This window comes from Gigantopelta aegis, chromosome 6 (assembly GCF_016097555.1).
Source record: "Gigantopelta aegis isolate Gae_Host chromosome 6, Gae_host_genome, whole genome shotgun sequence".
NCBI classification, from domain to species: domain Eukaryota; kingdom Metazoa; phylum Mollusca; class Gastropoda; order Neomphalida; family Peltospiridae; genus Gigantopelta; species Gigantopelta aegis.
In genome coordinates, this window is record NC_054704.1 from 90,275,422 (window position 1) to 90,298,365 (window position 22,944).

General features: G+C 36.0%; 1 protein-coding gene across 2 annotated transcripts in view; it reads right to left on the reverse strand.

The window, feature by feature from the left end:
- LOC121375322 (serine/threonine-protein kinase Sgk1-like) overlaps positions 1 to 22,944 on the reverse strand; it is a 116,191-nt gene that overhangs the window by 61,204 nt on the left and 32,043 nt on the right. For both annotated transcript variants that reach the window (XM_041502719.1, XM_041502718.1), the window contains one exon: positions 5,003 to 5,148. In XM_041502719.1, the coding sequence (XP_041358653.1) occupies positions 5,003 to 5,148 (146 nt within the window). The remainder of the gene's footprint in view (positions 1 to 5,002; positions 5,149 to 22,944) is intronic.

Sequence of the window (22,944 nt, forward strand, 5' to 3'; positions counted from 1 at the left end):
TTATGCATTAATTTAGCCTGGTTATTACCACAAATGGGTTCATCCGTGCTTGATTAGAGGATTCAGGAGTACAGCGAGCTGCCATCTTAAAGTTACTGACACTAGTTTTTAAACACTACGATGTACATATTTCACTATTAGAACCATTTTTGATAATTAAAATTAGACATTACTCACATTCTATTGTTAAGATTATCCATTTCCGTATACCCAAAGCATTTCTGTTTATCATGTGTCTGTAATACCACACAATACTTTATATAAATAATTCTTTAAAATATATTAAAATTGTCTTCAATCTATCTTAAAATCCTAACATTTCATTTCAAATCTTCAAACTTCTTCAGAGGATTGAAATAAAAAATGCACATACCTCTGAGAAGATGAACACTTGTCTATTTTTGGAGGGTATTTCCTTGTCACACTCTTGTTTCACTCTTATTTTAACTTTATCCAGGTTTGTAGATTAACCAAACTTAGTGTCCATTTTCAAGGGGTGAAACCAGGATCTGTGATTTTAAGACTGATTGCAACTACGTATGAATGAACAACTACATATGAATGAACGTTTGATCAGTTTGACTGTACATCTCTGTGTTATGTTCTAGGTCACTCTGTGAGGACAAAATTAGGTTAATGTGCATGCCCACACCTGATGGATGATGGTCATTAACTCCGCAACCAGGCCTGTCAATTTAGGCAAGGCACAGATCAGTATTACATAAATATATCTGGGATTTATATTTAACTGCACCATGGCTCAAGAGTTCATAACAGTATCCTGCTCTTACTATATGGTGTCACGACTCGATTGGGAATGGGGGATACCTGTTCAACAGCTCTTGGGTGCATTTGTATGCAGTGGCAGTTTCATGTGTGGTGTGTGATTGTTTTGGCACCTGTGCCCTGTTCCTTGAAGCAATCTTAGCTATAAGATCACCTAAAGTGTGTAATTACCGTAGAAGTTTGTTTTATTTAATAACACCACTAAAGCATGTTGATTTATTAATCGTTGGTGGTTGGATGTCAAACATTCAGTAATTCTGACATATAGTCGTAAAAAGGAAACCTGCTACATTTTTCCATTAGTAGCAAGGGATCTTTTATATGCACCATCCCATAGGTAGGATAGCACATACCACGGCCTTTAATATATCAAGCACTGGCTGGAATGAGAAATAGCCCAATGGCCCCTGTGTAATCACCGTATGCACATTATGAGGTGATCTTAGTGCTAAAATAGCTTTTTGGAACAGAGCTGTGGTCTTGGAGGGATGCTGTCACCACTTAGGCCATCTCCATTTGGTGGGGGTGGCAGGTTTTTTTTAATGCATTCTATTCCATGGGCCAGGCAGTGTGGGTGGTGACCTATGCTGTGCCAGTCATGTGGTGCTGATTGGGTGAGTGCATTTCATTTTTTTTACTGAACTGTTTCTCGATCCTGATTGGATGGATAATGGTTTGGTGCGAGTGGGGATGGGGTGGGATGGAGGGGGGTTAGACGTTGATTGACTATTACAGAATTTTACATATGACAAGATGTACTTTTGTGAAAATGTTTTGGGGGTTTTTCACTTTATTTTGGATACACCTACTGCTCTTTTTTTTTTTTAATTAGCTTTGGCTTCTGAATGAAAGTTGGTCAAAATGTTAAATTTTTTCTATTAATTCACCAACATTAAAAAAAGCACAGATGACAAAAAATGTACCAGTTCCTCCTTGTAAAGTTGCTGTATTATACAGGTTTGAACTTAATGATGGCACTGATAGCAATTGCTGTCGTTGAGATATAATTTGCCGTGGGTTGGAAGCATCACCAATGGCACTTTTGTGCTGCTGGATAACAAATTACTGTTGTCGGTAAAACATCTCAACAACAGCAAAATTAATGTATCTGGTGTACATTATCTGCCAGTACTTAAACATTTGTACATCTGAAATATGTCTACATGCAACAAACTAACCTTTCAATCATATTTATTTGTTGTAAAAGTTACTTTTAAAAAAATAGCCATAGGCAGGCTCAAAATTGCCATAGGCAGGCTCAAAATTGCTGTCGGCGGGCACTTTCACTCACGGCAATTTAAAAAAGTGCTGTGGGTAACAATCTCTTAAGTTCAATCCCTGTAATATACATATATGTTGTGGCCTGTGAAAAATCGAAAAGCAGTCAATTTTTTTTTACACCTAGCAGAAATTCACCTTCTGATCAAACAGCGGGTCATTTTCCCATAATGCTTTAATTTTAAACTACATTTCAGAGGTTTTAATTTGCACACACTGTCTCAAACCCTCCCTTCATGCACCCCTTGCTGTTAGGGTCTCCACGAGTACTCGAGTACTCAGGCACCGGCCAAGTCCAGCAAGACGTGAGTCCGTTCTCGGGACTCAAGTACCCGTGCAAAGAAGAGCACTCTTATTTAATTCAATTTTTATGTCATTTTGCCATAATATTATATGCTTGTCGCTGGTTACATTTATAGGGTTGTGAGACATGGATGGAAAACAAAAGTCCAATGTGTGGAATGCAATAGGCCTACAATGGCATGATTTGGCATCAATATTCAGTGCTGGAATTAAGATGCATAATGCTATTTTACTTTATTCTCTAGTCTCATTATCATCGAGTGTAAGTGTCACGTACTCGGGTCCGGGTCAAGTTTGACCCTTGAGTACTCGAGTCCAATACTTGCTGTCTCATTTCCACAAGGCCATATTTTATCTCAGCAGGACATATTTCTTTCAGCCTACTATAATAAACAAATAACAGCGGGCCATATTTTACTTTCTATTTCGAGCCCTGATGTGATGTCACATTAACCAGTTTATACTGAGGTTCTACCTATTTTCATTACTGAAATATTACATTATGTAGCTTAGCCACCATGAACAGGTTAAGCATGCATGCTTATCTATACATTCTAACAGCTGATAATTTGTTTGCTTTATCTCAGTTTTCACAAACTTTTATAAATGTTCAATTAATCCTCTCTGATACCATTTTCACATAATCATTATGCACTGCTTGCAGCTGGTTAAACACAATTATTCATGTTACATGGCATGTAAATGTAAGCTGAATACCTCTATTGTAAATGCATGCATGTGTGTGTGTGTGTGTGTGTGTGTGTGTGTGTTATACTTACAGATCTAGGCCATTTGTTAAAAAATCTTTAGATTGTTGTTATATTACCCACAAATGCTGTAATTGGTGTCTTTGTTATATAATACAGTGCACATATATTTTTTTAATCATTTATTGTACAGTATTTATGAAAAAATAAGAAGACGAAACTAGGAAATAAATGTTTTAAAAAACCCTCAAAAATAACAATTAATTAAAAAAAGACACAAAATGCTTATTGTCATATAGGCCAATCTACAGTAATACCAAAATGATTGGCACAATGGCAGGTTATATGCAGAAAGGCAAGTGTTTTTCGAGAAGACCTTGGCAGTATATTTGTTTACGACTTGACCTCAAGTGGAGGCATTTTATCAGTTGGAAGTGAAATATGGTTATAAAATAGCTTTCAGTATATCCCCATGTGGTACATAGTGTGACAAATATTGGTTTTATGGTTATTGCTTTTTATTTGATCCATGTAAACCCCATAAACCTAAGCCCTGCCAAACTGATCAAATACATGTACATTGCAAATGAGTCATGTGCAGACTTGATAAAGAATTTGCAGTTTGTTTTAAACACATATATTCACATGGATGTGTGATATGGTTATATGGCTTCATGGTGGCAGCTTAATAACTTAGGGACTGTCCTGATGAATCCCGCTACATTTTTACATTAGTAGCAAGGGATCTTTTTATATGCACCATCCCACAGACAGGATAGCACATACCACAGCCTTTGATATACCAGAAATACCCTAAAGGGCCTGTGACGCAGATCAATCCCAAACCAACAGCACATCAAGCGAGTGCTTTACCACTGGGCTACATTCCACCACCAGCTATTAGGTGTCATACATAACAAACATAAGGTCATGGTGGCACTGCCCATCCATCCATCCATCCATCTGTCCATCCATCCATCCATCCGTCCATCCATCCATCCATCCATCCATCCATCCATCCATCCATCCATCCATCCATCCATCCATCCATCCATCCATCCATCCATCCATCCGTCCATCCATCCGTCCATCCATCCATCTGTCCATCCATCCATCTGTCCATCCATCCATCCATCCATCCGTCCGTCCATCCATCCGTCTGCCAGTCCATCCATCCATACATCCACCCATCCATCCATCCGTCCGTCCATCCATCCATCCGTCTGCCAGTCCATCTGTCCATCCATCCATCCGTCCGTCCATCCATCCATCCGTCTGCCAGTCCATCTGTCCATCAATCCATCCGTCTGCCAGTCCATCTGTCCATCCGTCCGTCCATCCATCCATCCATACATCCACCCGCCCGCCCGTCCGTCCGTCCGTCCATCCATCCATCCATCTGTCTGTCCATCCGTCCGTCCATCCATCTGTCCATCCATCCATCTGTCCATCCGTCCGTCCATCCATACATCCACCCATCCATCCATCCGTCCGTCCATCCATCCGTCCATCTGTCCATACATCCACCCATTCCCAGACACTTCTTGTTTTATCAGTTGTGAAGCAAAGGGTGGAAGTAAAATGGGGAATCACCCACTGACTCCACTAAGGAGGATTGATACCAAATAATATTGTACCCCAATAACAGCAGTCGATCAAGGGGTGGGGGTCACAATAAAAAACAAATATTTCACTTATTTCAAAGATTATTCCCACTAATACACAACTTCCATATCAGAAATTGAATGTAGACCCCCGCCACCTCCTGCAAATTATCCTGGATCCTCACCTGCAATGATCTACACTGTACAGCCCACTCTGATTGTGAAAGGTCTGTGTTATTTAATGAAGAAATCCAATTACTACTAATGTGACTGGAGACTCAATACCATTACCAATGCAGACAGAACAAAGAAATGGGTACTCACTGCTGTGAGAGCTTCGGTGTGCTGATTAACTTCTGAATGAAGTTGTCCAGTCCCTCGCGCCTGTGTCGGATGAAATCGGGGTCGAGGTTTCCAAATATCTTCTTTCCAGGAAGCTTTAGATTGGAGTCAGGATAAATCCGTTTAATCTGGCAAAAACAAATTACAAGATAATGAAATTTCAAAACAATACCCTTAATTTATCAAAATCAATATCGGGACATATTGATCTTTCTTACTTGTTTCTGGTTGGGGGTTTTTTGTACTTGATCTGACATGCCAAGCATTAATATCTATTAATATTAAGTGTAATGTTTGTTTTACTTTACCAAAACATGAGAAAATTACTAATGAAACATTTAGTACCATTTTTCAAACCATCAGAAGCATTATTATTTACTTTCCAAAAAGCACAAACAAAGTTAACTTTTCTGTCTCTTTTAGATTCATAAAACTAATATACATTGTGTATTTGAGATTTAAATTAAAACTTAATTATTCACTTTAGGAAGGAAGGAAAAACAAAGAAGATGATAAATACAGACATGACCATAGCCTATAGTGTTGTTTTTGGAATGTGGAATAGTCCTGGATATAACAACCTTGCATGTTGGGAGATATAGTTGAACAGACGAACACATCTACCAGTGAACAAGAGTTACTAATTTGAAAACGGAATACTTCCACTGAACATCTCGTCAACACCATCATTAATGTAAGACCCCTGTCTGAGTTATGTTATATATTATAATTAAACCAATCCCAGGCTACACACTCCATCTACCATGTCCTAACCATTAATTGAATTTGTGTACGTTACACAGCCAGAAATACAATTATGGTAACACACATTTCACTAATGTAATGGGTATAAATATAGTATCGAAATTTAGTCCGAAAAAACTGCTAACAGCAAATGGTATTGAGGCTAAAACGTAGCTTGATCATTTGCAGTTAATTGGTGTAACGGATCTGAACAAGGAAGTACATCACATCACACTGTGTAGATATCTGATCAGCATGGCCAATTAACCTATAACAAGAGCTTTACGAGTATTTACTCAGGCTTCTCAAAACTGCGAGAATAACCGTTTGGGTCACGCATTGCTCATGCAAATATAATTTTGCATAACCTGTTTTATATTTGTGAATTAAATTTAGGACATCATTTACGTGAACGTAATGGGTTAATTACCCAAAAAGGAAATGAGATTCTAAAATTTATTTTTCTGAGTAACCCATACTATGGAAGAGAGTAGACATTAATTTACGTATTACCCTCAAATCAACAACCAGAATCAATTATTCAAACTTAATGAATACTAAATTCAGTTTTAGATTTTGTTTTGCGGGGGGTGGGGGGTGTTAAAAAAATTGTTTAGTATTAAGCACTGATGCAAAAATAAGAAGTTCTCATAAAAAACAACAACAATACAATGTCATAAAATAAGTAAAAATTTAAAATCCCTACAAATAAACAAGCATCCTGCACTATCAAGTTCCTGGCTAGAACAATTTCTTGTTCCAGTCAGTGCACCACGACTGGTGCATCAAATGCCATGGTATGTACTATCCTGTCTATGGGGTGGTACTACCGTACATATAAAAGATCCCTTGCTGCTAATCAAAAAGGGTAGCCCATAAAGTGGCGACAGCAAGTTTCCTCTCTTAATATCTGTGTGGTCCTTAACCGTATGTCCGATGCCATATAATCGTAAATAAAATGTGTTGAGTGTGTCATTAAGTAAACCATTTCCTTTCTTCCTTCCTGGCTAGAACACTGCTGTACATATAAGGAAAAAACTTAGTTTTTCTATTCGTATCTTATTTACGCTCTTACGTACGTTTTCCTCACTGATGTCACAAAGTCTGAAGTTCCAACTCTCAACGCAATTAAGGTGCCACATTATGATATAGAGTCTAGACATAAATTATGTGCATGCTCATAAACTATCAGCTTTCCTTCGTAACTTAAGTAACAAACAATTATGAAATTCATATCTCAAAAAATATCCAACACAAGTAGTATGATAGTATATTTCTTACCTTAGGTTTCTGTTGTACTTTAAGCACAGAAAAAGCTGAATATACATACCTAGATGACATGTAGTATATCTATCTGGTACCTCGAGAAATAAATCACTCTGATAATACTGACAGAAAGTAAAATCTGATTTATTAAACATTCACGGAATATTTTTCTTCTGGGTAGGACATTAATTTGTCACAAATTGTACTAGCTTACCTTGACAGCATCCTGTTGCGTTGTTTTGCAGCAACATAAAACTCTACATACATGTAGACTATAGTTTAGAATATAGTTTAATACACAGCATACAATAACATACAGATCTGCTCGGCGAACTTGGAATCAAGTGTTAAATAAAAGTGTATAATAGTTCACTGTTCTGTGGCGAGAGTACGATCAAGAATTGCGAACTGCACACAAACACAGATCGAGTGTGGGAAATCAATGCTGAATCTCAGTTTAACATCGCAGAAGCACATGCGACAGAAACTCCGACCAAAATGCGACACAGAACTCAAGCCAACTTGGCTACATAAAGGAGTGTTCTATGACGTTAACAGGCCGTCAGTGGACAGATCGACTGCCTTGGGCGATCAACAAACCATGCCCTCTTCATCCTCACACACATTTACCAGGTATACAGCATGACACTTCCAGATGTGTTAATGCAAAAATCATTAGTCAAACAACACTGCTACACTTCATGTACATGTATTAAAATATATACTATAATAAGGACTTCCTTGTGGAAGCAATGTATTGCCATGTTTTTATAATATTAAAACACTGAAGCCAATGTTTTTCAATAATTACCAAATATGATTATGAGTTGAATTTCACTCTAACGTGACTGCTTCTGTCCAATTAAAGTTCAAACATGTTGTGCTGAGTACATACATGTACATCTCAGTTTTAAGGTGTTTGAGAAGGTTTCAAAACGGTTGGCCTAATCCACAGAAGAAAAATGAAGAACTTTGTTTTGTTTAATGGCACTACTAGAGCACATTGATTTATTAATCATCGGCTATTGGATGTCAAACATTTGCTAAATTTTTAGATATAGTCTTAGAGAGGAAACCCACTACCTTTTTCCATTAGTAGCAAGGGATCTTTTATATGCACCATCTCATAGACAGGATAGCACATACCATGGCTTTGATATACAGGTGTGTGAAACAGCCCCAAAGAAGATGGCTATAATAAGTATCTCCCAAACTTAAAAAAACTAAATAAATAAATAATCAGAAAAGACAAACAGTTTAGTCATATATACATGCATGTGATAAAATATAGATGTAGCTACACATAAAAGGAAGGAAATGTTTTATTTAACGATGCACTCAACACATTTTATTTACTGTTATATGGCATCGGACTTATTATTATTAAGGACCACACAGATATTGAAGGAGGAAACCTGCTGTCGCCACTTCATGGGCTACTCTTTTTGATTAACAGCAAGGGATCTTTTATATGCACTATCCAATAGACAGGATAGCACATACTACAGCCTTTGATGTACCAGTCGTGGTGCACTGGCTGGAGTGAGTAATGTACACACAAAAAACGTCAAACTTAAAGAAACTGCCCTGAAGACGTCTAACAGTAAATGGGGGGAGGGTGGGGAAGGGTTGTCCCAAAAATCTGATCTACAACTTGTTTACCATGAAAGCACAGATGTGGTCAATATATTCTACATTGATTGCTACCATTTAAGTCCAAACTCATACATGTATAATAAAACAAAGCCAGGATAACAGACTATCGGCCTCAGTGGTGTTGAGGTTAAGCCATCAGACTTTAGGCTGGTAGGTACAGGGTTGGCATCCTGGTACCGGCTCCCACCCAGAGTGAGTGTAAGACCACTACACAGACTTCTCTCTCACTAAACACTAACAATTAACCCACTGTCCTGGACAGACAACCCAGATAGCTGAGGTATATGGCCAGGAACATGCAGGAACCTTAACTGGATATAAGCATGAAAATGAGTATAAATGAAAATGCCTATTACTACCTGTGTACTTGTGTTTCTCCCACCTGAATACAGTGAACGTGTACAATATCCATACAGTGAACGTGTACAATATCCATACAGTGAACATCTACGATCCACAACTTGTTTACTACCAAGGGCAACATGTGTTCCCTACACCAAGTTGAGTTCACCTTAGTCGTAAATATGATAAAAAATATCTGGGGCAACAGAACATACAACTGCTGCCCAGTGAAATGAGTCCATCTGGGTTTTTCTCTTTTTATCCACAACTTGTTTACCACTAAAGGCAGACAGGTCAGTATGATGTATTGTGACCATTTCAGTCAGGTGATTAAAAACCTACAGAAACGGCATGTTGACAAACTTGATTTATAGATTATTGGTGATAAATATGACAAAATTATAGAGCTACAGAATAATTACCATTCACATTGATATAAATAAATCCAGGGTTCTTTCTTGTTTTTTGTTTTGCTTTTTTGTTTTTTGTTTTGCTTTTTTGTTTAATGACACCACTAGAGCTTACTGATTTATTAATCATCAGCTATTGGATGTCAAACATTGATAATTCTGACATTATAATATAGTCTTAGAGGAAACTCACTACAGCTTTTTTTATCAGCAGCATGTGTGCATTTTTTCCAACAGACAGAACAGCACATAATGAAAACCATATTAGTATTTATTCCTCAGGGATATCAAACCAATTTTAAAACAAAAGATGAAATGTCCTTTAAAAACTCAAAAAACTTTACCTCATAAAACAGTTAAATTAAAGGGACATTCCTGTTTGCTGCAATTTTTAAGATGTTATCGACAAATAAAATGTTTCCACAATTAAACTTACATATCAAATATATCTTCTTGTTTAGAATTTTAGTGGCTGTATATTAAACGTGTTGCTGATCATTGTAATATTTGTCCTAGGTTAATTTTCATTTTATTTATTAAAAAAAACAAATTTCGTCCATACAAAATTTACAAAATCCAGTTTCGGCTTCTTACAAAAATTAAGACAACTGGAAACACATTGAATGTATAGACACTGATATTCTAAACAAGAAAATATATTTAATATGAAGTTTAATTGTACAAATATTTTATTAGTCGGAAACATCTTACAATGCAGCAAACTCAGGAATGTCCCTTTATTGTAATTTTTCAGTATTTCCGATCCTAGCTGATGTAATTGAAATTGAAAAATTACATTTCTGATATAAGTATGTACCTGTATGTCTGTGATGTGTTTAATATATGAGGTAATGCACTCATGTGTTGTAGGAAGCAAGCTCCTGTGGTCAGGCTATATATGGGACAATTGTCCTCTACAGACTGAATCCTATTTAAAAACCCTGTTATAAATGGTACAAAGCTCACATCATATTAATTTACAAAATTATTCAAGATGTGTCTGCGACTGTTACAAAGAGGACTGTCAGGTTTCACTTGGTCATTCTTATCATAACAATAGCAGTCTCATTAAACCAGTTCACACATTTTCATTGGAGCTATTTATGAATCAGTTATATAGAAAGGTTTTCGTGGTTTTCTTTTGTTTAACGGCACCACTAGAGCTTATTGATATATTAATTATTGGACGTCAAACATTTGGTGATTTTGACACAGTCTTAGAGAGGAAACCTGCTATATTTTTCCATTAGCAGCAAGAGATCTTCTATATGCACTTTCCCACAGATAGGACAGTACATAGCATGACTTTTGATATACTATTAATGAGGTGCTGGTTGGGACGGGAAAACACTTTAAACTAATAATACAAATAAAATTCATAGAATAGTTATAGTAATCATGCATGGTCTGGAATTCAACCAATGTTAATATTACAATTTAGGTTTATTATTTCTTTAATTTTCAATGTAAAGTCCTGAGTTTGCTGTCATTGTAAGACTGTTTCCTGAAAATACACATTAAGACAATTTTATCCATGTGCTAAGAGCAGCCTGCACGTATAATAAGTTATCCTGCAACCAGTATTTCTATTGACAGATTATGATGACGGATAAAGCAAAGTCCTATACGTATAGTAGAAGAATATGACTTTTGGACATCACTCATGTGACATCACACGCATTACAAAATCACTCATTTTATGTCTGGGACATTGTACAATGTAGCTGAAATGACAGAAACAATAGCTTTTCCCTTAATTGTTATAGTCTGTAGGATAAAGATAATAACTGATTAGGCCAAATCAAAAATTCCACTCAGCAGGAAGGAGAAGGAAGGAAAGAAATGTTTTATTTAATGAAACACTCAACACATTTTATTTATGGTTATATGGCGTCAGATATATGGTAAGGACCATACAGATATATAGAGAGGAAACCCGCTGTCGCCACTTCATGCACTACTCTTTTCGATTAGCAGCAAGGATCTTTTATATGCACCAGGTTACAGACAAAAAGTTTGTTTTGTTTATCGACACCACTAGAGCACATTGATTACTGGATGTCAAACATATGGTAATTTTGACAGTCACAGAGCAGAAACCCGCAACTTTTTCTTTTAGTAGCAAGGGACCTTTTATATGCAAAATAAGGGATCTTTTATATGCACCATCCCACAGACAGGATAGTACATACCGAAGCCTTTGTTACACCAGTTGTGGAGCACTGGCTGGAATGAGAAATAGCCAAATGGGACCACCGACAGGGATCAATTCGAAACTGACCGCACATCAAGCGAGCACTTTACCACTGGGCTACATCCCGCCCCTTACCATATCACAGCATAAAGTCGATATCCTACGTCATCAGCTAGTTATTCTCTATATATCTGGCAGATGAATTGTTGCACTTCACTATAATTTGCATCTCAGTGAAATCCATTTATATTGGCCTTGATCAGCATACATTTACATCATAATATTTGGTTAGACTCTGTGTGCTTCTTGGAAAGGAATGAATGACCCTTGCCATGTTGATTGTTTGACACTCTACCAATAGTAAATACAAGTGTGCATGTAGGTATGTGTGTCGTTAAGGGGGTCATCATCTTGTTGGTTGGAGTGGCACAGATCTGAGGATTCACTGTGCAAACAGGTGCATGTTGCTAGGACACACCCAGGCTGAGAATCCAACATGACAGGGACTCAGCTGCTGTAAGAGATTAACAAAGCCTACTTGTACTATAGCATTTAGTGAATAAAGCTTACAAAACTGTTTGTAAGTTAACACTAGTGGTACATCTCAATCGGGATGTCTTTGCAATCATATGGGGTTGGATTTAGTTCAGTCAGTTGAATGCTCGCCTGAGGTGCTTATGTTGCAGGATCTAACCACCTTGGTGGATCCATTCAACTGATTGGTTTTTTTCTCATTCCAACCAGTACACCACAATTTGTCAAAGGCTGTGGTATGTGCTTTCCTGTCTGTGTGAAAGATCATATAAAATATCCCTTGCTACTAATGGAAAAATGTAGCAGATTTCCTCTGATAACTACATGTCAGAATTAGCAAATGTTTGACATCCAATAGCTGATGATTACTTAATGTAGTGGTGTCATTAAACAAAACATTTTAGTTTTTTCAGTCATACTTTCTCAGACTTCGACATGAGTTTTTTCAAGGGGAGTGATTAATTGCTTCCCTAACTTAGGTTATGGGGAGCCATTTAAGATATTACCATATTGATGCCATATAAATTCACATGCTAAGAGGAGATAACAATTACTATTCTTGAATTACTCTCAGCTAGGGGAGTGATGGGGAGCGAAAGTGATAGTTTCCTTTAAACTGCCAGATTTGCTTTCTCCAAGAAATCCACATAAGTAACATAATGAACACCCATCCCTTGGATTTAAGCTGGACAAAAAACAGTTTTAACATGTAACTGGTGAAATGTGTAGAGAAATGTGTAGCTAAATTCCATTTGTTTTAACCAAATAAAATTTAATGAAAATCAGTTAAAATCTTTTTCAATGCATGCCTATTGGGTCCAAGTTCATAGTAAACCTAACATTTGCATGCCCACTGGGACAAAGTTCATAGTACAGCTAACATTAAATAAGACCATGTCTGAACTATTCAAAAAACCCTGAGTGGCAACTGTTCCCTCTTGTTTAAAATTATAATAGCTTTTGTCAGAAAGTGGATATATGACACATACCTGTATACACTAGTTTATGGCTCAATCGGTAATCCTGTGTTAAAAAACAAAGACGTATTGTACTTAGATCTAGCACTAGTTAGTGTGGAACAAGTTTGTTTTGTTTAACGACACCACTAGAGCACATTGATTTATTAATCATCGGCTATTGGATGTCAAACATTTGGTTATTTTGACATATACTCACAGAGAGGAAACCTGCTACATTTTTCCTTTAGTAGCAAGGGATCTTTAGTATGCACCATCCCACAGACAGGATAGCACATACCACAGCCTTTGATACACAAGTCATGGTGCACTGGCTGGGATGAGAAATAGTCCAATGGGCCCACCAATGGGGATCGATCCCAAACTGACCATGCATCAAGCAAGCGCTATACTGCTGGGCTATGTCCCACCCCGTGTGGAACACTATTATGTCGGTTGTACATACCATATCTATGTATATGCATTGTATATCTGTACATATATGTCGGTGGTACATACCATATCTATGTATATGCATTGTATATCTATACATATATGTCGGTGGTACATACCATATCTATGTATATGCATTGTATATCTATACATATATGTCGGTGGTACATACCATATCTATGTATATGCATTGTATATCTATACATATATGTCGGTGGTACATACCATATCTATGTATATGCATTGTATATCTATACATATATGCTTTCAGGCTTTATGCCAGATGATAACACGAGGATATGTAATAAAAACAAGACAGACCATAAGTGCCCCTATTAGGTGGCTATGGATTTGAAATGTTTTGAAATTAGACCAGTACATTTTATGTGGTTTGACAAATTTTAAATTGCATTTATCAGAAAATTATAAAAACTATATCTGTTAATTTCCAAGATTATAATATAGAGTACATAATTTTACCCACCATACCCACTGGTAGAAACTTCGGCAGCACCAGAAGAAAGAAATGTTTTATTTAATGATGCACTCATCACATATAACCAAGGACATGTGGTTGAGGGCCTTACAGATAACGAGAGACGAAACCAACTGCTCAACCAAGTAATGGAATGCTCTTTCCAATTAGCAGCAAGCGATCTAATATATGCATCATCCTACAGGCAGGGTAGTACATACCACAGCCTTTGTTACACCAGATGTGGCACACTGCCTGGAACGAGAAATAGCTAGATGGGCCTACTGACGAGGATCGATCCTAGACCAACTGCACATCAGGCAAGCGTTTTACCATTGGGCTATGTCCAGACCCGTATGCAGTAGTCGAGTTACTGTAGTCATTATAAAATCTAGCCACCAACCAGAGAGAAAAAAACCTCCCCGGAAATAATTATAACACACTACTGGATGCATTCTTGCTCTTAGAATAAATTAGCACATTTGTTAAAAAAAAAACCCACCTGATTCTCAAAGGCTTTAAATGACAAGTGACTGACAGATAAAAAATGTCTTCACTCAATATCACAATTCATTATCCCAGTTATTAAGCCCTGGATTCTTTTCTGTTTATTGGTTGTTTTCTTTGTTTTTGTGGCAATTTCTTTCTTTGTTGTTGTTTTTCTAGTTTGTTTTTGTAAATAATTATTTATTGAGTTTCTGGGGCAGGATTTAGATCAGTTGGTTGAGTACTCACTTGAGATGCTTACATCACAGGATTGAACCACCTCGGTGGATCCATTACAGTTTTTCTTGTTCGAACCAGTGGAACACAATTGGTCAAAGGCTGTGGTATGTCTGTGGGAAAGTGCTAATAAAAGATCTCTTAACTGCTGCATTAGAAAAAATGTAGCAAGTTTCCTCTGATGACTACATGTCAAAATTAACAAATGTTTGACATCCAATAGCTGATGATTACTTAATCAATGTGTTCTAGTGGTGTCGTTAAACAAAACAAATTTTCAATGAATTTCTGGTCATCATGTTTGCAGTGGCCTAAACTAGACTTTTTCCCCTAATAATTTCGTACATGATATGAAAAAATATATAGGCCTATTAGGAAATAAAAAGACGTTTTAGTTCCTACAAGCATGTATAAAGACAATGAGAAGCACAATGGATATAGAGACGCTGATGTTATAATCAAAATAATGAACTTAAAGTGTAGTTTTAGTTCCTACAAGCACGTATAAAGACAATGAGAAGCACAATGGATATAGAGACGCTGATGTTATAATCAAAATAATGAACTTAAAGTGTAGTTTTAGTTCCTACAAGCATGTATAAAGACAATGAGAAGCACAATGGATATAGAGACGCTGATGTTATAATCAAAATAATGAACTTAAAGTGTAGTTTTAGTTCCTACAAGCATGTATAAAGACAATGAGAAGCACAATGGATATAGAGACGCTGATGTTATAATCAAAATAATGAACTTAAAGTGTAGTTTTAGTTCCTACAAGCATGTATAAAGACAATGAGAAGCACAATGGATATAGAGACGCTGATGTTATAATCAAAATAATGAACTTAAAGTGTAGTTTTAGTTCCTACAAGCACGTATAAAGACAATGAGAAGCACAATGGATATAGAGACGCTGATGTTATAATCAAAATAATGAACTTAAAGTGTAGTTTTAGTTCCTACAAGCATGTATAAAGACAATGAGAAGCACAATGGATATAGAGACGCTGATGTTATAATCAAAATAATGAACTTAAAGTGTAGTTTTAGTTCCTACAAGCATGTATAAAGACAATGAGAAGCACAATGGATATAGAGACGCTGATGTTATAATCAAAATAATGAACTTAAAGTGTAGTTTTAGTTCCTACAAGCATGTATAAAGACAATGAGAAGCACAATGGATATAGAGACGCTGATGTTATAATCAAAATAATGAACTTAAAGTGTAGTTTTAGTTCCTACAAGCACGTATAAAGACAATGAGAAGCACAATGGATATAGAGACGCTGATGTTATAATCAAAATAATGAACTTAAAGTGTAGTTTTAGTTCCTACAAGCACGTATAAAGACAATGAGAAGCACAATGGATATAGAGACGCTGATGTTATAATCAAAATAATGAACTTAAAGTGTAGTTTTAGTTCCTACAAGCATGTGTAAAGACAATGAGAAGCACAATGGATATAGAGACGCTGATGTTATAATCAAAATAATGAACTTAAAGTGTAGTTTTAGTTCCTACAAGCATGTATAAAGACAATGAGAAGCACAATGGATATAGAGACGCTGATGTTATAATCAAAATAATGAACTTAAAGTGTAGTTTTAGTTCCTACAAGCACGTATAAAGACAATGAGAAGCACAATGGATATAGAGACGCTGATGTTATAATCAAAATAATGAACTTAAAGTGTAGTTTTAGTTCCTACAAGCACGTATAAAGACAATGAGAAGCACAATGGATATAGAGACGCTGATGTTATAATCAAAATAATGAACTCAAAGTGTAGTTTTAGTTCCTACAAGCACGTATAAAGACAATGAGAAGCACAATGGATATAGAGACGCTGATGTTATAATCAAAATAATGAACTTAAAGTGTAGTTTTAGTTCCTACAAGCACGTATAAAGACAATGAGAAGCACAATGGATATAGAGACGCTGATGTTATAATCAAAATAATGAACTTAAAGTGTAGTTTTAGTTCCTACAAGCACGTATAAAGACAATGAGAAGCACAATGGATATAGAGACGCTGATGTTATAATCAAAATAATGAACTTAAAGTGTAGTTTTAGTTCCTACAAGCACGTATAAAGACAATGAGAAGCACAATGGATATAGAGACGCTGATGTTATAATCAAAATAATGAACTTAAAGTGTAGTTTTAGTTCCTACAAGCACGTATAAAGACAATGAGAAGCACAATGGATATAGAGACGCTGATGTTATAATCAAAATAATGAACTTAAAGTGTAGTTTTAGTTCCTACAAGCATGTATAAAGACAATGAGAAGCACAATGGATATAGAGACGCTGATGTTATAATCAAAATAATGAACTTAAAGTGTAACTTTAGGGGTGGGATGTAGCCCAGTGGTACAGTGCTCGCTCAATGCGCGATTGGTGTGGGGTCGATCCCTGTCAGTAAGCCCATTGGGCTATTTCTCATTCCAGCCAGTGCACCACGACTGCCATGGTATGTACTACCCTGTCTGTGGGATGGTGCATATAAACGATCCCTTGCTGCTAATCAAAAAGAGTAGCCTATGAAGTTGCAACAGCAGGTTTCCTCTCTCATTATTTATGTGGTCCTTAACCATGTCTCTGACACCATATAACTGTAAATAAAAGGTGTTGAGTGCATTATTAAATAAAATATTTCCTTTCTTTTTTAAAGTGTATTTTTAGTCATTACAAAGCCTCTATTATTCAGAAACATCTTACAAAGGCAGTAAACTAGAGAAAGTCTCTTTAAAACCACTGGCCATATTTCTCGAGGTATTTAGCTATTTTTGGTCTGCATAAATACACATGTATTGTGTATAAATGTATTTATGGCAATCTTGATCCACATTATATTAATAGTGTGAACAAATTTAAACTTGCCTAGAGTTATCTCCCTTTTGTTCACTCTGGTGCAGATATGAGACAGCCTGCCATGGTTGAGTGAGAATTATCATTTGAAATGGTTCAATCATAAAAATGTCTTGTTGTATTGTGGTCTGTCTGTCATTTATTATTAAATGGAATTTTACAGTTCACTCAGCCTGCCTGTGTTTTATTTTCTGACATAATATAGAGTGTGATGTAAAGCTACATTTGACAAACTATATACAGTGAAACCTTTCAAGACCAGACCCTCTATAAATCAGAATTCCCTCAAATCGAAATGTTTTACAGAGTCCCTTTTTAAAAACCAAGATAGAACTTAACCTCTCTAAACTGGATCCCTCTTAAAACTGGACATTTGTCTTGGTACAACGGTGTCCGATTTAGAGGGGTTTCACTATATACATATATACATGTATACATACATACACACACACACACACACACACACACACACACACACACACACACACACACACACACACACACACACACATGTATATACAAATATATAAAAAAAACCCACACAGACTATTAATCCAATACAACAATGAAATACATGAATACATCATACACACACACACACACACACACATATATATATATACATGTATATATAAATATAAAAACCACACACACAGACTATTAATCCAATACAACAATGAAATACATGAATACAGTTATGTAACTAAAGCTACCAGCTGATATTCCATACAAAGTATGGCATAATATTGATGAAAGAAAGAAATGTTTTATTTAAAGGGACATTCCCAAGTTTGCTACATTGTAAGATGTTTCTGACTAATAAAATATTTCTATGATTAAACTTACATATTAAATATATTTTCTTGTTTAGAACATCAGTGTCTGTATATTCATTGTGTTTCTGGTCGTCTTAATATTTGTAAGAAGCCCAAACTGGATTTCGTCTTATTATTTTAGGAAATAAAATGAAATTTAACCCAGTACAAATATTAGAACGATCAGAAACATGTTTAATATACAGCCACTAATATTTTATGCAGGAAAATATATTTGATATTTAATTACAATTGTTAAAAAGTCTCTGTTAGTCGATAACATCTTAAACATTGTAGAAAACTCAGGAATGTCCCTTTAACAACACACTCAACACATTTTATTTACGGTTATATGGTGTCAGACATATGGTTAAGGACCACACAGATTTTGAAGAGGAAACCCGCTGTCGCCACTACATGGGCTACTCTTCCAATTAGCAGCAAGGGATCTTTTATTTGCGCTTCCCACAGGCAGGATAGCACAAACCATGGCCTTTGTTGAACCAGTTATGGATCACTGGTCGGTGCAAATGGTTTACACCTACCCATTGAGCCTTGCGGAGCACTCACTCAGGGTTTGGAGTCGGTATCTGGATTAAAAATCCCATGCCTCAACTGGGACCCGAACCCAGTACCTACCAGCCTGTAGACCGATGGCCTACCACGATGCCACCGAGGCCGGTAAATAATATTGATGAAACCATAAACAGACAAACGTAGATTAAAAAGATTATAGTTTGTTATAACTCAAGTCTCATGCAAATTACTTCATCTCAGTTGTTTTTCAGTTGTACATTTATATATAATTTCTGCTTTAAAAAAAACAAGAAAAAACCCACACAAAAAACCAAACCCCCCCCCCCCCGAAAAAATTATAATAACACAAACAAACAACATATTTCAAAATTCTATGGTTTAAAAACTTCCAGTTGATTGAAAAACTTTCAACACAGTCACATTTCCAGTTTGTTGGTTTCTGTCTAAAAATGTCTTCACATGTATGTAACAGCCACATGCTTAACATGCAGTAAGCAAGTACTATTTTTTCTTACCAAAATGAATGGATGAATTTTAATATAGAAAAGTTTTGTTTGTGTAAGAAAAGGACAGATTAGTCACCTTAGTAATCAGCAATAGTAGTATGGTAGAGAATATTTTGTTCAGTATCAGGGCTTCTAGATTATGGTAGTCTCACTCCCATGGCTAGTGATATTCAATGTTGTGTTAGTAAGTAACTACTATTGCCATGCCTGATGGCTAGTAAATTGCTTTTGGTCAAATGTTGCAGTTGAGTCTGTTTTGAAAATATGAATATCCATATCATATGATTCACTACTCAAGTTTCAGACATTGCTACATATAATTCTAAAATGTTAAATAGTTGCTACTCAGTTTTCAACTGATAACCAAGTCTAAGTAATTTTATTTACATGCCTTTATCCAATCAAGGTTCATGCACTAAAAAACTGATAATCAACCGTCGCTTATCAAAAGGTTTCAAACAAAATATTCTCTGTATTGTGTTTTACGTCATAAAGAATGGATACATTGAAAAACTATATGTCAGTGATAGAAATAAGCAGAATGTTTTACTAGTCCAATGGACAAATAAATCTAGAAATTTACTTGTCCGCCAATATTTTTACTTGTCCACATAAATGATTTGTTTTATTCAAGTACAAGGACGATGTTTTTGACTGATCAAAATAAAACTTCACTGAACATTTTCACTTGTTCACAGGACAACCACTAAGGTATATTTTCACTTGTTCACAGGACAACCACTAAGGTACATTTTCACTTGTTCACAGGACAACCACTAAGGTACATTTTCACTTGTTCACAGGACAACCACTAAGGTACATTTTGCTTGTCCAAATAGATTTTCACTTGTCAGAACAAAGGGACAAGTGCTTATTTCGAACGCTGTATGTATGTGAACAATTCAGATTTTATAAAAATTAACTAGATAAATAACTTGTCAACAGCTGTTCTATCTTAACTGCCTCTCAGTTCTGTGATGTGTTGTCATACTGTCGGTCATCTAATAGATGACACTGATATCGACACTGATATCTGATATTGACACTGATATTGACACTGATATCCGACGTGTCCAGTTACATTCAGATAGACATGGCAGCTATACACACAGGTTGTGTCAGCAGGTTGTAGCAATCATCAGTGATGTTTGGTCAACCACTGCACATTAACAAATTGTTATACTAATACTGCTCTACTGAATTAGTGATAAAATACCACCACAATGGGTTTACCATTTCTCTCGAGTAATCAATGATTTACTTAAATGTACGTGCCCACTGCCAGCCTGATGCATTTCAATACATGGGATGAAAATCATTTAATGCTAGGACAATGAACTTAACAAAAGGTGAACAATAGACTGAGTAATAAAACTATTTACAGTGTATTGTAATAGAGATTATTCATGACTACATGTAGCTCTTGCACTTAGTTTAATTTGGTGAAATAATTTCAAGTAATAATTGATATTTTGTTACAAAATAACTGGGTTTCTGCAATTTTTGAAGTTTAATAGGAAAGTTGGCCAAATTTATATAATAATAATATTTGTTACTTTTATGCATGCCAATTACGTATCGGTTGTAGTTTTGTATTAAACTAGAGATGTTCATATCTGTATGTTTGTTTTACCTGTACATAACAACCACCTGTTTATAGTAACCACTTATGTCAGACCATACTGTATTCTAAATCAACATATTTGTAAGAATGGATCTGATGATTTGCCAATAAAATCAAATCTTCCACAATAAAACCACAAATCCATCTCAGCCAATCAGAAAACAGTAAATTAATTAAAACATGTTAAAATGTATGTGTGTTTGTGTGTATATATATATATATATATATATATATATATATATATATATATACATACAGTCAGACCTCATTACAACGACCGTCGTTACTACCACATTTACACCATCCGACCACAAATTGTCAGGAACAAACATACATCGGTGTTATTCTGTTCATTACACCGAAATTCACACCTTCTGACACCAACAGACCAAATTAGAAACAAATGTGCATCCAATGTCTGAAAACACCTCTTTACAACGACATTACATAATCACAGATACGGTAGGACGTTGGCAGTACATACACAGCCACTTAGAATCCTTGATCTCGTAGTGAGCCGACTGTGTCACATGCTGTCCGAGATACTGATGTCTGCAAAATCTATATATGTATTGCTTTTGCAAATAAGCCTTTAGTTAACCAATTAAAGGATTAACTTTGAACAATAAAATCTTCTATTTTCATGATACTTTGTAAATGAAACAGGTACCAATCGGAGATGTCTTTAACCAAGCAATGATTAGACTGAAGGTGAATGCGCCTTGTTTAATATATTTAATGATGTTTTTAAAAACATATTTAATGTCTGTATGTGTATTTGTTGTTTTTAATAATAATAATGGCTCTTGTAACGAGGTTTGACTGTGTATATATATATATATGTGTGTGTGTTTATATTAATATAATTCGTCTGTTTCCAGTTCCAATGAACTTCTTCAGATAGACAATTGTTATTCCATGAATTGTCCACTTGAAGAACTAGAAGTTCACTGGAACTGAAAATATCATAATTTCTATACTTTTAACTTTTTAAAGATAAGATCAACCAGTGGACTAGGTACAAAGTTAGTGGGTGGAGTTACGTGGTTTTTAAGGATGGCCCAGAAAACAATGATTACTTACAGGTGTTACACTGATAATAACACCGGACACTGCGGAGGTCAGACAGGTCACAATGAGTTGTCATTTACAAGCAGATAATACCCCACCATATAGTACAACAGTTATACAACATTGTATAATACAAATATATACTCACTTGTTCTGGTAACAGCCAAACACCTGTTCGCTATAACACTTAGCAGAACACTGTTGGCAATATGTCTCTGGCAGCCAAGTGTGAGAGTGTACAGCAGTTTGAACCACACCTGTATATTTTACACTCACAGGAGGTGGTTGTCCACCGAGCAACAAAAACAATTGTGTGAAACACACAAGAGGAATATCAGGAGGATGACTAGCTATAGAAGCCAAGTATATAGCTAACACTTTACATGCAGTGTTCTTACACAGTCAGAACCCGAGGTCATTACACAGTCAGCTAGACCCCGAGGTTATTACACCTAGTACAAAACTCCCAAACATTCTGTCGTAGGTTCAACAACCAGGCCACGCAGTGATCGCAGTGATCTAAACAATGGCACTCATCCACAACCATTTGGGCTGCTCAAGCATGGCTGGCTTAATGTTCATTAGCGGTGGGTCGTTTTGGGTCAGCCCTTTAACCCTTTACCTGCCAGACAGCAGAGTCTGTAAGAGGCTGATCTCAGTGTCACTGGATCCTCACAGATTAAGACAATGAATGAGAGCTAGCAGCCTACACAATAATATCAAGTTATTTA